Source organism: Cydia strobilella, chromosome 7 (assembly GCF_947568885.1).
Source record: "Cydia strobilella chromosome 7, ilCydStro3.1, whole genome shotgun sequence".
NCBI lineage: Eukaryota > Metazoa > Arthropoda > Insecta > Lepidoptera > Tortricidae > Cydia > Cydia strobilella.
The window spans coordinates 6134773-6150195 of NC_086047.1; the positions used below are offsets into that span (position 1 = coordinate 6134773).

At 33.7% G+C, this 15423-nt stretch overlaps 2 protein-coding genes across 2 annotated transcripts; one reads left to right on the plus strand and one right to left on the minus strand.

Annotated features, from left to right (window-relative positions):
- Window positions 1-337: 337 nt before the first annotated feature.
- On the plus strand, window positions 338-4046 carry LOC134743006 (uncharacterized). The gene is made up of 5 exons (XM_063676269.1): window positions 338-649; window positions 862-1083; window positions 1881-2018; window positions 2331-2550; window positions 2865-4046. Exons 1-5 carry the CDS (start codon window positions 395-397, stop codon window positions 3392-3394), a joined length of 1365 nt encoding a protein of 454 aa, XP_063532339.1. The 5' UTR covers window positions 338-394; the 3' UTR covers window positions 3395-4046.
- Window positions 4047-11147: 7101 nt separating this feature from the next.
- LOC134743007 (GTP-binding protein Di-Ras2) lies at window positions 11148-15392 on the minus strand. Its single transcript, XM_063676270.1, has 4 exons — window positions 14997-15392; window positions 13179-13274; window positions 12210-12470; window positions 11148-11761 (listed from the first exon to the last, which is right to left on the minus strand). The coding sequence occupies exons 1-4, from the start codon at window positions 15132-15134 to the stop codon at window positions 11627-11629; spliced, it is 630 nt and encodes a 209-aa protein (XP_063532340.1). The 5' UTR covers window positions 15135-15392; the 3' UTR covers window positions 11148-11626.
- Between the last annotated feature and the right edge of the window lie 31 nt (window positions 15393-15423).

A 15423-nucleotide genomic window follows, 5' to 3' on the forward strand; every position in this document is an offset into this window, starting at 1 on the left:
TATTCATATCTCATTCTGTAGTATGGCTGTGTCCCTACTTACGTAAGTAAAACTTACAAGTGTAATCCTGGCCTTAGGATATAACACGTCAGTATGTATATATCGTTATATCAATAGTAAATTTCATTTTGTTTTTTACTATTTTTAGATCCACCAAAGGTGCTAATTTTTTCAATAAATTTCCAAGGATATGCACTGAGCCGTGTGTAGTGTACCTTAAGAGATCTCTTTCTCGCTCTTACTTACGGGTGCGGCGCACCGTGACCTTGGTGCGGCGCGGTAGTGTGTTATAGCCGTTATGTCAGTAAACAAACAAACAAACAAACGTCATTTCAAAAAATAAACTCATTACCATTAGTTTAGAATAGAATCGCATGTAATCTTCTAATTAAAAATGAAGATAAGATTGTTAATAACGATGTGTATGTGCTGTTACCCACTTGAAACTGTACAACAAGAGGGGCCGGATCCTTGGCACAATAAAAATGACGCAATACTTCAGCAAAAGGAGAATGAGAATATTGATGTTACACCTGATCTGAGGATGCCTTTGCCTCAGGTTAGGACTACAGAATCCGCAAGTACAGGAATGAGAGACTGGTTCTTTAAACGAATGCTAGCCATTATATTAAAAGGAGGGCAATATAAAGTAAGTTGTAACTTTTCTGTTGAAACAGAATGCTACAAAAGACTTCTAGAATATTAAACTTATCACTTCACCTTTCTAAATACAAGGTTATTTTTTTGTTTGCCGGCATAGCGTGCTTAACGTTTACATTTGACTCTGTTTACATTCTTTGTTTGGCCGCTAAGTTTTTGTTACCATACATTCTCTTCTAATTTAGTTTTAAATTTTTACAGAAAAACGAAGACAACTCAGTTGAAGTTTCAGTTCAAATGCGATTTGACAAGAGTCAATGGACCACTTTAAATGATTACCTGAATCCAAATGTAGCTCTATCTGAGGAAATATTCCGTCGCTCAGTGGGATATGTGGAGAATGCCATTTACAAGCCTAGTGTTTCAGAAAGAATAGTTATGGCATGGAATGATTACATCCACTTTTATTTGGTGAAATATAAGGTAATATTAAGGCGTTCTATTTTTTTATACCACGTCGGTGGCAATCAAGCATACGGCCCGCCTGATGGTAAGCAGTTACTGTAGCCTATGGACGCCTGCAACACCGGAGATATTACACGCGCGTTGCCGACCCTAACACTCCTCTCCCTCGTTGAGCTCTGGCAACCTTACTTACCGGCAGGAACACAACACTGAGTAGGATCTAGTGTTATTTGGCTGCGGTTTTCTGTAAGGTGGAGGTACTTCCCCAGTTGGGCTCTGCTCTAGATCTGGAATGACATCCGCTGTCCTGTGCCCTACCACACAAAGCGAGATGTCATTCACAGCGCCCATACCTCTCTTTTGGACGTAGTTTAAGGACATATCCGGGTCCGGACGCAGTTTAAGGACTTCTAGATTTCTTACAAACTTATTTTGTAGATCCTTGATGCAAAATGCATAATACATGAAGATCTTGTTGTTAAACATATTTTTACATTGCCTGCAAAAACACAATTGTTTTGAAATGTTAGAGCATTTGTGAATTTCTGCAATATACTTATAATACCAACATAGGTACTGGGACATTTAAAAAAAATAGTCAAATGACCTTTAATGCATCACACCTCATTTACCATTGCATCTAATGATCATCTTCTTCTTTTCCTGTTACCCCTTGCTGGGGTGTAGGGCCCGAATCTTGTCTTTCCATTGTCATCTAATGATCATCTTAAACTAAATTAAATGAAGCTATATTTTTTTAATGTAAGTAACCATAGTATTATTTTATTTTGATTTTTTGTGTTTTAATGTTTCAGATGGAAATAGCAATAGCATTTGGAATATTAGCAGCTGCCGGTGCAATGATGTGGCTGTGGAATCATATGTCCCATAAACACTTCAAGATTATTGCTTTTATTGCACTATATTTATATGAAGTATTTGTTTCATATAAAGTAAGTTTCCTATCCTATTTTTGTTCTGTCTCCTAGGCAAAATGGTACACTAACTAATGCTTTTTTATTTTCATGTTCTTAGGTTTTTAGTATTTTGTGTTCTGTTTTTTTGGTTGAACAGTACTTCTTCCAAAATAACCAAAAATACAATAAAATATCCCTAGAATTCTCATAAATGTGTCTACAAACGTGAGGTGATTTCCATAAATTATATTTAGGAACTAAAATTAGGTACTTTAAAAAAAAAACAGTGGAATAGTGACCCAGGAGACATTATCCAACCAAAAATATTTGATGATGTTTTGATTGCAGGAGGCGGAGCAACACGAATTTGACCGTTACATGTCAGCAATTAATAAATGTAAATGGTATTTCTGGTCATCCACCTGTGATGTGCCATCTCCCGACCCTATCAAGTTCTTGAAATATATGAACCCCTTGAAAATAGGTGTGAGGATGTTTACTACAATTATATCGGAGCCCATGATCACTATTAGTTCTACAGTGCAGACAATAATTCATGGGATAACAGGTAAGGATTCAAATATTAAAGAAATATTTATCATATAGTAATGATATAGTATAGTATAGTAATGGTATAGTGATGGTATAGTAGTGATGTTTAGTAATGATCTTAATCACAATTTGATTGTTCTCCCAATAATAACTTGCTATAGAATATGTTACCCAATGGACAAATTCAAAACATACAATTAATGTCTACAGTAATAGCAGAATTGGCTTTTTTTTGCCAGACTAGCCAGTTAGCGAATACATTTTTGATTGAATATAAATTAATTACAGATTGAACTAATCTTAATAATGTAAGTTTTCTTTTGTTTTCAGATGGCATGTGGTTCCCCATGAATGTGATTATGACAGGTTTATTAACTGTAGCTTTTACTGTTATATTAGTTGTTCTTCTTGTGATGATAGTATTTACTTATATACTTAACATTCCCTTTAATCTTAGTTTTCTATATGGTTTGTTTAGCATTGGCGTAAATGAAAAACGTGGTAGGACTCATACAAGTAACGTAAGCGGTAATCAAATACCTAGCATAGACGGTGGCGGAGATCGGATAAGCAGCGCCACTCTAGATAGGATATTAGATGTATGTACGCGGGCACTTACTAGTGCACAAATTAATAATACAAGTTCTACTCAAATCCCACGAATCCAGGCTGCAAGACCTCTTCATATTACCAATGGAACAATACTAACAACTTCTTTAAAGAGGTCTTCTAGTACTGGACGATTGCATGATTATAAATCTTACAGTCATGATTTTGAACCGTCTTCAATAAATTCTGGAGTTAGAATAAGAAATCATGGGAATACAAGATTAAATGATGGCAGTGGTGATGCCTTTTAGAATGCATGGACCGAAATGAGTAGAACTAGAAGTTTTGTGAATACCATCAACTAATAAAAAATGTAGACTGGAAAAAATGATTTACCGGATCATAAGAGAACAAGTAGTAGCTAACATATTTTTTTTTCCACCATACTACTCTTGCTACGGCCCTACTTTTATTGTAGAATAAGGCAGGTCTAATAAAATTATGTTCGAGTTCAACTACCTGTGATATTTTTTAATTAAAATTTAATCTTTGTTATGTTGGCTTCTTACCGATATGTAAATAATGACTATGTTTATTTTTGAATGAAATGTATATAAGGTGCACTTTTTTTGCATTATTTTTTGTGGTTGAATTTTTACTGCAATAAGCTAAAAAGGAGGCACTGAGGCGCGTACAGATTGAGATCTAGCGAATGCGCGGTTCGCGCCTTGCGTGCGCCATGCATGCGCGCATCGCGCATTTTTACATTTTGCGCGCATTAGTCATTTGTGCAACAAGAGAGGAAAGTTGGTTTTTCTTGCGAGTGTTTATTTTGAGTCCCGAGTAAGCGAAAGATTCTAAGGTAGAATCTTGAGCGTAGCGAGGGACTCAAAAACACGAGATGTAAAATAACTTTGCTCTCGTGTTGCACACATAATTTTTCACCTCAGTAGTGAGAACATATTAAAGGTTAAAATGTATTTCGAATTACACAGAATAAACAGAAAAAAAGTATTATAATATGTACGATACGATACAATACGAGACGAGACGAGACTATACCATACCATAAAAAAAAATGTTATAAAAGTATGAAGTTCATGGCCTTCACTAAATTAAAAAGCTACATTGTTTCACTCCCTGGAGTGAGGAAAGTCGCACTTTCCTCACTCCAGGGAGTGACGAAAGTAGGCTTGTTCGAGCTGCTGAGGTGAACAATAATTACCGCAACTCGTGCAACCGAGGAGGTAATTGTATCATGCGATGCGAGCGAGCGGCGCGCCACGACGCAGGCACATTCGAACGTACACTTTAACATCATACCTAATTTAGATATCATAAATTAGGTAATTTAGTTATGATGCGCCCGTGAATTTCGCTAGGACATGTCTGTACACGAATTAGCGCGAGCGAGACGCACGGGCGAATGAGAACAAAATGACATCATTTGAATATAATTTTGATGTCAAAATGTAAGTTTGACTTAGCCTCTTGCACGGAATCGATCGTACCACGTAATGCACACGTTCAGTGCAGCCGCGAGCCGAGCATTGGACTTGGACGTACCAAGAATTTTGTTTTGTTTCGTTGTCAACTCCTGACTTGATGAACAGAATAAAATTGAAAAAAAAAACTGCATGCACCATTTCTGATGAAGGTTAATAACTTTCCTATCAAAACATCAATTGGCTCTTTTTCCAGCCCTTTCATTTGGGTAATATGCTCTATAGCTTAACGAATGTTAGGTATAATTTACACTATTTACAGGGTGGCTAAAAAATAAGTGCATTGCCGTTGCAAGGAAGGTCTTGGGATTATACTGAGCACCTTTTACAATGGGACCAACCACGAAATTGCAAAAAATAAAACTACCCTCTCATAGAAAATGGACCAGCCGAAATGTATGAAACAGCCAAATCTTTTTTCGAGATTTCAGGGTTAGTCCCATAGTAAAAGTTGCTCAGTATAATCCCAAACCTCCCTGGCAACGGGAATGCACTTAGTTTTTAGCCACCGTGTGTTTATTATTTATTTATTTATTTAATCTTTATTGCACAAAAGAAAATGCAATCGTACAAAAGGCGGACTTAATGCTATGAGGCATTCTCTACCAGTCAACCTTCGGGCATAGCAGACTGTATAACTTGCTAATTCCTTGTTTTTAATGATATTTTTGTAAAACATTTTTATATTTTAATAAAGTCCTAGTCAATTTAATTTTGTCTTGTCATTTTACAATGAGCATTTCCACTACCGACACCAAAAGCTCTGCTTACATCTTAGCTTTGTAGTTAGGTTTGAAACACAATTCACCGATACAATTTATCGTTTGGTCTATTTAACTTTAGGGTCTGGCTAATGAAAGTTGAACCTGGAAAAACGCGGCAATTTCAAAAAATCTGTAGCAGGCAGCTCTTTTAATTTTGTAATCCTTGTGGATTGCATATTTTTTATACTTTTTACGATTTCTAGAATATGACAATTATTTGAAAATGCCGTGTTTTGTCACTTTCAACTTTCATTAGCCACTATTAATGGACAAAGTTTTATAGATATAGATACTTATATTACATATAGGGTATAGATAAAACATATTAAAGGCTTGGTTTGGTTATGATGAAACAAAAAGAACATGAAGTTTTATAATTTCTGTTTTATTTTCTGTATGCCTTACTGAGAAGTGTCACAAGATTGATTTAAAAATATAAGAATTGGTAATTTTTCTAAGCATCGTTCAGGAAATTCAAGATTTATTCGTAAGTGGGATATAAAGCAACTTGTTTGTTCAGTTACATTACGTTACTTACGATCTACATCATCATCTTCGGTTTGGTCAACAAACATTCGCAACCCCATAATAAATACAACATTGTAACAAAACCATATATAAGTATATAATATGTACAAACAGAGCATCACTTCACTCTATCGTGTAAAGCCAAATGTTGCAACACTTTTATCCTAACCAAGCTTTGTGAATAAGTAATGAGGCGAGATCTACTTTTAAACTACTGCTAGAGCGTAGGTATTATGGACTAGATACATTTATGGTACGCATTCAGTTAATCACTTCGTTTATAACTAAGTATCTAATTTAAAATCGTCGACTCTCCTGCATTATGAAATAGGATAAATAAGGTAAATAGAATTTTTTGTCGGATATGTAGTTGAAGACATTGTATTTAATTCTTTTCACAAAGGAATTAAATTCAAGAAACAGCATCATATTTTGTCATTAAACACAAGGTAGTCTAGGTACCTATAGGTATCCTTAAGCTTTGAGAGTCATTCACATCATATTTGATAATTAAGGTACAAACGCCTTTGTTCAGGGTTTCTACTTAGACGAAATCTCTAGCAACTACTATAATATTATTGCCATTCAATATTAAGTTTGCACCATTTTGAAGAGTAAAGGAGCATTTATTACATTATAGCATTACTGATGATTAATAAGTGTTGGTAAAACACAGAAAGAAAACTAGCAGTTGCTACTGAAAACACGGAATTTGAAAATTTTGCTTAATACCTATAATATTAGTGTTTGTGGTTTACTATTAATATTAATACTTTTATTACAAAAATTTAGACTGCGTACATATAGGTACAATTATTTAGGAATGGACTCGTATTCTAAGCTTTCCATTTCGTTATGTTTTGTGGGACAATTAACTTTTTCTTGTATTCATTGTCTCTTGGGTCACAGTGATTTTATATTTATTTTTTGGCATTAATTGATTGCATTTTACATGTACAAGCGTACTACATTACAATTCCAGTTTTAAATACACAAATATTTCATTTCACTAATGACTTATGAAACACCACCATAGTTTTATAAGTGAAATGAACCAGCAGCGCAGCCCGTGCAGCAATTGATATAGGTAACTAGCTAAATTTGGTTGTCTTTGGTTTGCTTGTAGTTACAATGCGGCATAATGGCTCCTCTACACGATGGACCATCATAGTGGGCCCTTAAGATGGGCCAGCGTGTAGAGAGGGTAGTGGTGTTGGATGGCTTATGGCCCACCCCGCCGCGCCATAAGCCATCCGACAGCACTACCCTATCTACACGCTGGCCCATCTTAGTGGCGGCCACTATGATGGTCCATCGTGTAGAGGAGCCATAAAATAGTAGAAATAAAATAAAATTTATCAAAACAAATTTCATACTTACTAAATTGTGGCCATGTTTAAGCATTTGACGTCAAAAATTGACAGTTACGTAGGAAGTGGCGCCCTTAATATTTTTCTACAATTTCTTGTCGGACTATAATTTGTACGTTCAGTAGCAGTTTGATTTTAACAAAGGTTACAAAACAATAGCAACTTTAATCCTCTTTAAAAGGTTTTTCGTACCTTTGTTTGTTACTAGCCGTTTTCTAACTTCAGTACCTATACAATTGTCGCGAATCAAAAAGCTCAGATGTGGCTTCAGTCTGCAGTCCCTAGAAGTTTTCAATTTTATTTCACTAACTCCAATAAAGTGAGACTCAAGCATATTACTTGTTAATATTGTCAATGATGTCTCCTGGCTAACCGGACTGAATTAACAACAAAAAAAAGAAAAGGTTAATCGACCCAGTAGGACCTAGGAATGTAAGAAAATAGTAAGCTGATTGTTTTAAAGAATGAAGTATTTTAAAAGAAGTGTTAGCTTTTAAAGGTCATAGTTAGAGTTAATTAATAGAAATACAGCATAAATAGAAATATTTGTATGAAAATAGCAAAAGCAGGTATAGTCATAAAAGAGACAAGAGACAGTGTATAAAATATGCCTTAACCGATGTATCTTAACTAAAGTTTAGACTCGCAATGAAATTAGATTTTTATAACTTACATCAATTAACATGAAAATACTTTGGTCCGACTATAACAACACAGCATTTAATAACTTTTATTATTAATGCAACTTGTTATATTAAATAAATACATATTATAGGACATTTTTTACATAAATTGACTAAGCTCCACAGTAAGCTCAAGGCTTGTGTTGTTGTGTTGTGTTAACTTAATTGTTAATATCGTGCACAAATGAGATTATAAATGGACAACAATTTATATGTGCCTGACATGCCAAACATATTGACTACCGCTATTAACACCGTATTTAATTTCGTCTTCTTTATGTTTACTATCACTCCCACAATAAGACAAATAAAAAAACCTTCTTTGATTCTTTTATAGTGACTAAAACAAACATATATAAAACATTTATCACGCCCGGAACAATATAATTACATAACTCACATTAAAGGGTATATTTGAAACCTAAAACATTACATTATATAAAGCATTGCTCCGCTTTTTATAATGCATAACATCATATTAACTAACACATACCATTAAATAAATAATCATGGTCTGATTAAAGTTGAGTTCAATAGAAATTGCATTTGTTAGCATTTGACATACATAAATAGGTAACCTAATATTTTTACAAGGGTTGTTTTCCTTGAAATATTAATAATTAACATATAATAAAATTATAATATATAAGTATATTATAAATTGTTGATACGATCATGGTTGTCCTTAAAAAGTGCGCGATTGTCGATTACGAAGTAATGAAGGTAAAATGCTTTGTTTACATTATTTGCATTTTTTATTGAACTCCACTTAAGAGTTAAGACATTATGTAACAATTTACATATTGTCTAAAGTGGAGTTCATTAGAATACATAAGTTACATAAATACATAAGTGTTTATGTATACATAAAAATATACAATACGAACAATTCGTTGAAAATTCGGGCACAAATACGTGCAAAGGCGTTGCTCCTAAGGTCTGTTTTCGAATAATAAATTCAACGGCCACTTGAGTAAATAAAATTACCCGAGAGTGGTGCATTAAGTAGATAATATTTTAAAACTGGACTATTTGGATATGTTTTGGTGAATGATAAATTAGGTGCATTATAAACTAACGACGGCTACGTTTCGAGGCAAATGCTACTTATATATTATACTACATTCTCCGTGACTTAAATATGTATAAAAACTTGAAGTCGATACGGTACAGTACATGGTACGTTGGTGTCAAGAAAATACTTTTACTATTATAACAAGTTTACATTATTTAGAAATAGGCCAAGCAATAAGAAGGTATAGAGGGAAATGCTAGGAACACAATTTTTAACTGCCTAGCTTTGTTTGGACTAGTTAGGAGATGAACATATCAAAAGTCCCCGACCGTAACCTTGGTGCTGAGGGGGAGAAGGGGGTTTGAAGGTTATTTTTTTCGGTTTTTCGATTATATCTCGGAAACTATGGGTCTGAGCGACATGGCCACTTATAGAAAATGAAAAGTGATTTAATTTGTTACAAGTTTTATTAGGTCAATTTTTTTGATATCTTGTATAGTTTTTGAGATATCCGCTCTTGAAGGTTCATTTAGGGCTCTCATTTTTATCTTGATTATCTACATCAGTAAAGCTGCTAGGCCGAGTTTGGTAAGGTTTTCGTATAAATCGGGGGTGCTGAATTCATTTATGGTATCAACATTGACACCTTTCCGAAGTAAAAACATATAAACTTTAAACAAATAACTTTTTTTTTACTCCTCTTCACGCTTAAACCGCTGAACCGATTTAGTTGAAATTGGGTAAATAGATATTTTAAGTCCCGAAACAGGATATAATATAATATAGTTTTTATCTCAAAAATCATACTTTGAAGGTGTGAAATTTGGTGTGAGGGGAATTCAGCTTCTTCGCCGAAGTTGAATTCTTGAGGTTAATACTGTTTTACTGTTTAAATTTAGGTTTGAAGTCATGTTTGGTATCATTATCAACTAAATCAAACATGCAGACCATCCCAAATATTATTTAAATAAGTTCAGCGGTTATTGATTTCCCATACAAATTTCCACCCCCCTTTTCACACCCTTAAAAGATGATTTTGGTTATAAAAACTATCCTATGTACTGTTCTGGGACTCAAACCATATCTATACCAAATTTCAACGAAATCGGTTCGGCAGTTTAAGCGTAAAGAGGAGTTTTATAAAAAATATTTTTTTAAATTTTGTTTTTACTTAGGAATGGTGTCAATGTTGATACCATAAATGAATTCAGCACCCCCGATTTATACGAAAACGATTCCAAACCCGGCCTAGCAGCTTCACTAATGTATATAATCAAGATAAAAATGAGAGCCCTAAATAACCCTTCAAGAGCGGATATCTCAAAAACTATACAAGATATCGAAAAACTTCACTGAATAAAACTTTAACAAATTAAATCTCTTTTCATTTTGTGTAAGTGGCCAAGTTGCTCAGACGCATAGTTTCCGAGATATAATCGAACAACCGAAAATCGGAACCTTCAAACCCCCCTCCCCCCCAGCACCAGGGTTACGGCCGGGGACTTTTGATATGTTCACCTCCTAACTAATCCAAACAAAGCTACGAAGTCAAAAATTGTGTTCTAAGCATTTCCCTCTATACCTTTTTTTGGGCATTTATTTCCTGGCCTAAAAGTGAGAAGTGATTTTTACAAACGCATTGGTATATGGTAAATAGAGATAGTATTCTATAAAAAATATACAAGTGAAGGATTTTCTTTCAAAGCTTTGTCTTTTGTAACAAATATTAAGAAATGTGAAAAAATGGCTTGCAATTTTTTAAATGAAAATACATATGATTATTTGACGTTAATGTATGTCAAGTACAAATGCTAATTTTTTCTATGTCTGGGCTAAAATTTGGCACAGGAAATATTCCAATATGCTTTTTTCTACTTCATTAGGAACTACTCCCTTTTTGGTCTAGTAGGTATGTAAATAGACTCAAATTCTATAGTGAGGCGGTTCTTTCTTTAACCAGTTAATTACATTGGCCTTAATAGATCACCAAATTTTATTTAATAATCAAAACATGTCCTCTTATGAGCGATATGTTAGCACATGTTATACAAGATACAGTTCAAAAGACAAGAGATCACTTCTTTAAGTACATGGTATATTTTATTTTTAAGTAAAAAATACCGCAGAGGTGGTAAAAGAATTCAGAGAGAGAGAGAGAGAGAGAGAGAGATAATGTAAAAATAGGACAAAAAAAATTACGAAGAGAGCACAAAAAAAAATCTTATCACTGCACAATATTTTTAGCATCGGATAATTAATGACTAACTTTATTCGGGATACGAAATCAATTAACAGCAAGTCCTATAGACTTCATTTCGTTGTATTTCCACACGTTCGTTACAGGACATCCACTCATCTCTTTATTACTGAATCACGTCAGTCATTATTAAACAAGTCAACTAGTGTAAATATTTTTTTTTTAATTATTAGCAAAACATGCATTCTGATGACTGTCCAGTTTCATCACAATATTTTATTATTAATAATTATTTTAAAGGCATAATTATAGTACATACTTATAATTTTATTTATATTATGCGTTACAATAATTATGCTATGTCGTGCGAAATCATCGAGATATGAATTTATAATGACTAGATTTAATGTGACTAAATAAATAATTAGGTATAAGGTAATGGGCCTACTTATAACAAATTGAAGGGTTACCCGCTGTAACATTACATGACGCAGCACTTTTCCCTTCCGCTCGCTGAAGCTTCGCCGCCGTCTTTCACTACTTTGTCTTTCTTTTTCTTTCCCTTGCCATCTACTTGAAGGGAGACGTTCCTATTCTTTTCCATGTTCAGTAATTCCTGGAATTTAAACAAGTTAGCGTTATTATTACAAAACGTATGTCGAATAAATTTCGAATGTTCTAGTGGACAAGTCTCCTGGGTCACTTTTCAAAGTCAAATGTACATTTTAACTTTTATGCCTAGCTCATAAAACATTTCATTTTGATTTATTATTACTCCCAGTGAATCAATATATTATAAGTTGTAAGTTTCTACTAAACACTATTTTGCATAGTTCGCACTTGGAAGTATAGAATTAGATAATTTTTGCTTTTCTTCCATCTCCTATAGGAGATAGTTAGGCCACAGAAAAGTGTTCTATATGACCCTGCCTAACTACGAGTACGCTTGTGACTACCAACGAAAATAACTGTTGAAGAATAAATTTATGCCTCCAAAGAGAAAGAGTTGATTGCCTAGCTAGCTACTAGGCAATCAACTACTTTTACTAACTAGTTTTACTAACCTGGAAAAGCTGTGTGACGTTATGATTCGTTTTAGCAGATGTTTCCATAAAGGAGACGCCCCACATTTGTGCCTGAGCCTGCCCCTCGCTCGCAGATACTTCTCTGATTTCTGGGCTTTCATCACACTTGTTTGCTGCCAGCATCACCGGGATACTCGGCAGATCGGCGCCCTTTATCTCCTTTATCGTCTGCCATATTGGCTTAAGCTCCTCAAGAGACTGTCTACTGCTCACGGAGTAGACTAATATGAACGCGTGGCCCTGAAAGTAAATATGTCCATATTTACTTACAGTGGTTATGTAAAAAGAGTTTTTACCCTTAGCTTCTTAGATAACTATTTTTTTTCATGTTTATACGAGAAACTGCATTAGAATCGCAATCGTAAACATACAAGCCTTTTAGTTGCAAAAATAACATGAAAAACTAAAGATTCTCAGTGCACGGACTGAATTTTAGAACAATTTCTCAATGTACATGCCTTTGTTTCTTATCGCTTAATTATTTGTAAACATCTATTAAACGCAAAATCTATAAAAACTTAAATATTTAAATGAAGATAAACATATTCTGTAAAGAAGCTCTTCCTGATTCATTGTTGTCACATCTGAGTGAACGCAGGGTATACCTATCACAGATTTAATCGTCAAATTAAGAGGGGGTTAACGCAAAATTGTAGTTTTTCGCCATCGCCAAACTTATCGTCGCAAATTTCGCGCAGCGTGCCATATCTTTTATTTCTTTCTAATTTCCTGGCTTTACGCCCCCTTTTAAATCTGCGTCTTTAGTCGCAGAAAGTACCCAAAGGACTACTATTTAATAAATAATAATAATATAATAATAAGTGAAATGTAAGTGTAAACTTACATTGTTTCCAATAAATAAATAAAATAAATATTGAACCCTCAAAATAATATAGTTTTTTCTTCTTCACGGTATATATATTATGGTACATTACGCTATTTACTTACCTTGCTGATAGATAACCTCTGCATCGCAGGAAACTGATGCGACCCCGTCGTATCCGTTATTTGCAGCGTGCATATTGTCTTGTTACTACTTATCACCTGAAACGTTTTAAAGCAAAGCGTTTAAATACGACACACGTACAATCTATTAATACTAAACTAAAGTAAAACATTTAAACAGTAACGTGGAACCCCTAGAATGGGACAAATGGGTGTACATATTTTTAATTTGTAATAGTCCGAATAAGTAATTTTTATACTTAAACCAGCGGAGTGTTTTATTGGAATCTAATGATCTAAACACATGCAAAGTGGTAATCCAGACGGACCAATAGAATGCTTTGTTGAAATTGAACTATTGATGGACCTTTAATCGATTAGTGCATTTGGTCATGTAATTATGTTAAGGCCACAAATATCGTAAACTATGGTAATAGAAATGCTTGCCAAGTGGGCGATCCTGGCACAATTTCAAGTCAAGATACGCAAGGCCGAACAAGGGTAGTTAGCAGGAGGCGCGATGGAGAATAAGAATAATAGGTATGCTCAATATGACCTGCACAATCATCATTTTGAGCATTACATTGTTCTTATTTCTCAAGTTAACATGTATGGTCGACGCAGATACATTATGTTGCCAAACATGCATATAATGAGTGTTGGACAAAAGACAATCATGTTTTCGACTTTAAAAAACATCCAACTTCCAAGTGCATTACAAAGACGGAGAGAAAAACAAAATAAAAATAATGAATGAAACTCACCTGAATATAATGATGTAAATAATCTAAAAGACGAGGAAAATAATAAAAATAAAAATTAAACCAACACATTTAATCAAATAATAATATACAACAACAGAATAAAAATAGTTCCTTAAGATAATGGGTTATGATGCTATAGCATTTGCTTATATTGTTTTAGAATTAAAAAATATTTAGTATGTAGATATTCTTCTATCCTCCTGAGGCCATAGAAATGGAAAACACAAAATTTGCCACTGAAATTTGTGCAGGGACTAGAGTTGATATTTATTTGTTTGAAAATTCAACGAAACAAAAGAAATGCAACTCTGTTCCAATTGAATTATGGTTTAAATTTCATCGAACTAAATAAGTACTATAGGTAGGACCTTGGCCCTAAAGGCTTTCAACAACATAAAAATTAAGATCTCTTGGCCACTATATATGCACATACATAGATCCCATCTTATTAAGCTTTGTCACCATGGTTGTGTCTCCTGGGTCACAATTTTAAAACATTAATTTTATAATTTAACTTTATCATTTTTGTGGTAATTAATACCAAAATATTACTTTGCTAATCCGCGAAAAGATAATGTGCTAGTCAATCAGTGCTAACCCAATGTATACAAGCTGATGTACATCCCAATTATAAAATTACAGATTGGAAGACCAAATAAAAGTTTCAAGTATATGTAATGAATTAAAAACTGTAATATATGACATCTATTACAGTTTTTAATTTATATATAGTAGTGTGACTACTTAAAAAAAAAACAAATCAAAATATTTAATAAAATAATTTCATCTGTTCCCAAACTTGTTTATATGTAATGAATTTTAAATTTTAAGACTACCAGTGATGATGATGAGGTGCTATTAATCATTTATTACAGGCTGTGAAACATAAGTCTACAAGTTTACATTGAAAAAAAAAACAATAACAAAACAGATACAATTTGGCATAATTCAATAACATAAAAAGACAACAATAGACACTGATGCCACTACTAAGCATACAGAAAAAAATATCGATTATGCAGGTAATTTGGTTCTATTTTAAGAAAACTTGTCTTACTTGTCTATATGTGTCCTCGATTGTCGGTATGTATGACTCTCTAAACGTGCCTTTTACAAAACGTAGTACCAGAGAACTTTTACCCACACCGCCGGCACCGAAAACTACAACGCGATAATCGTTACTTTGCTCCGGCATTACTTATATGTTTTAAATAGTCTTGCAGTAAATCAATTAAAGTTATAATGGAAAAGGATACTACGTAAAAGTAACACTTAATTCATTGTAAGGTTTCAAACACAAATGCGTATACTACTGCTCGTGTCCACGTAAATGTAAATTACATCTTTCCAAACAACACATTTTTACGATTTGTATTTTTCATTGAGGTATACCAGCCAACAACGCCCAATTTGCTTCTAGACTACATTTAACTACATAGATAGGCAGCGAAACAATCAAATCACATCTACACACACGAAAGAAA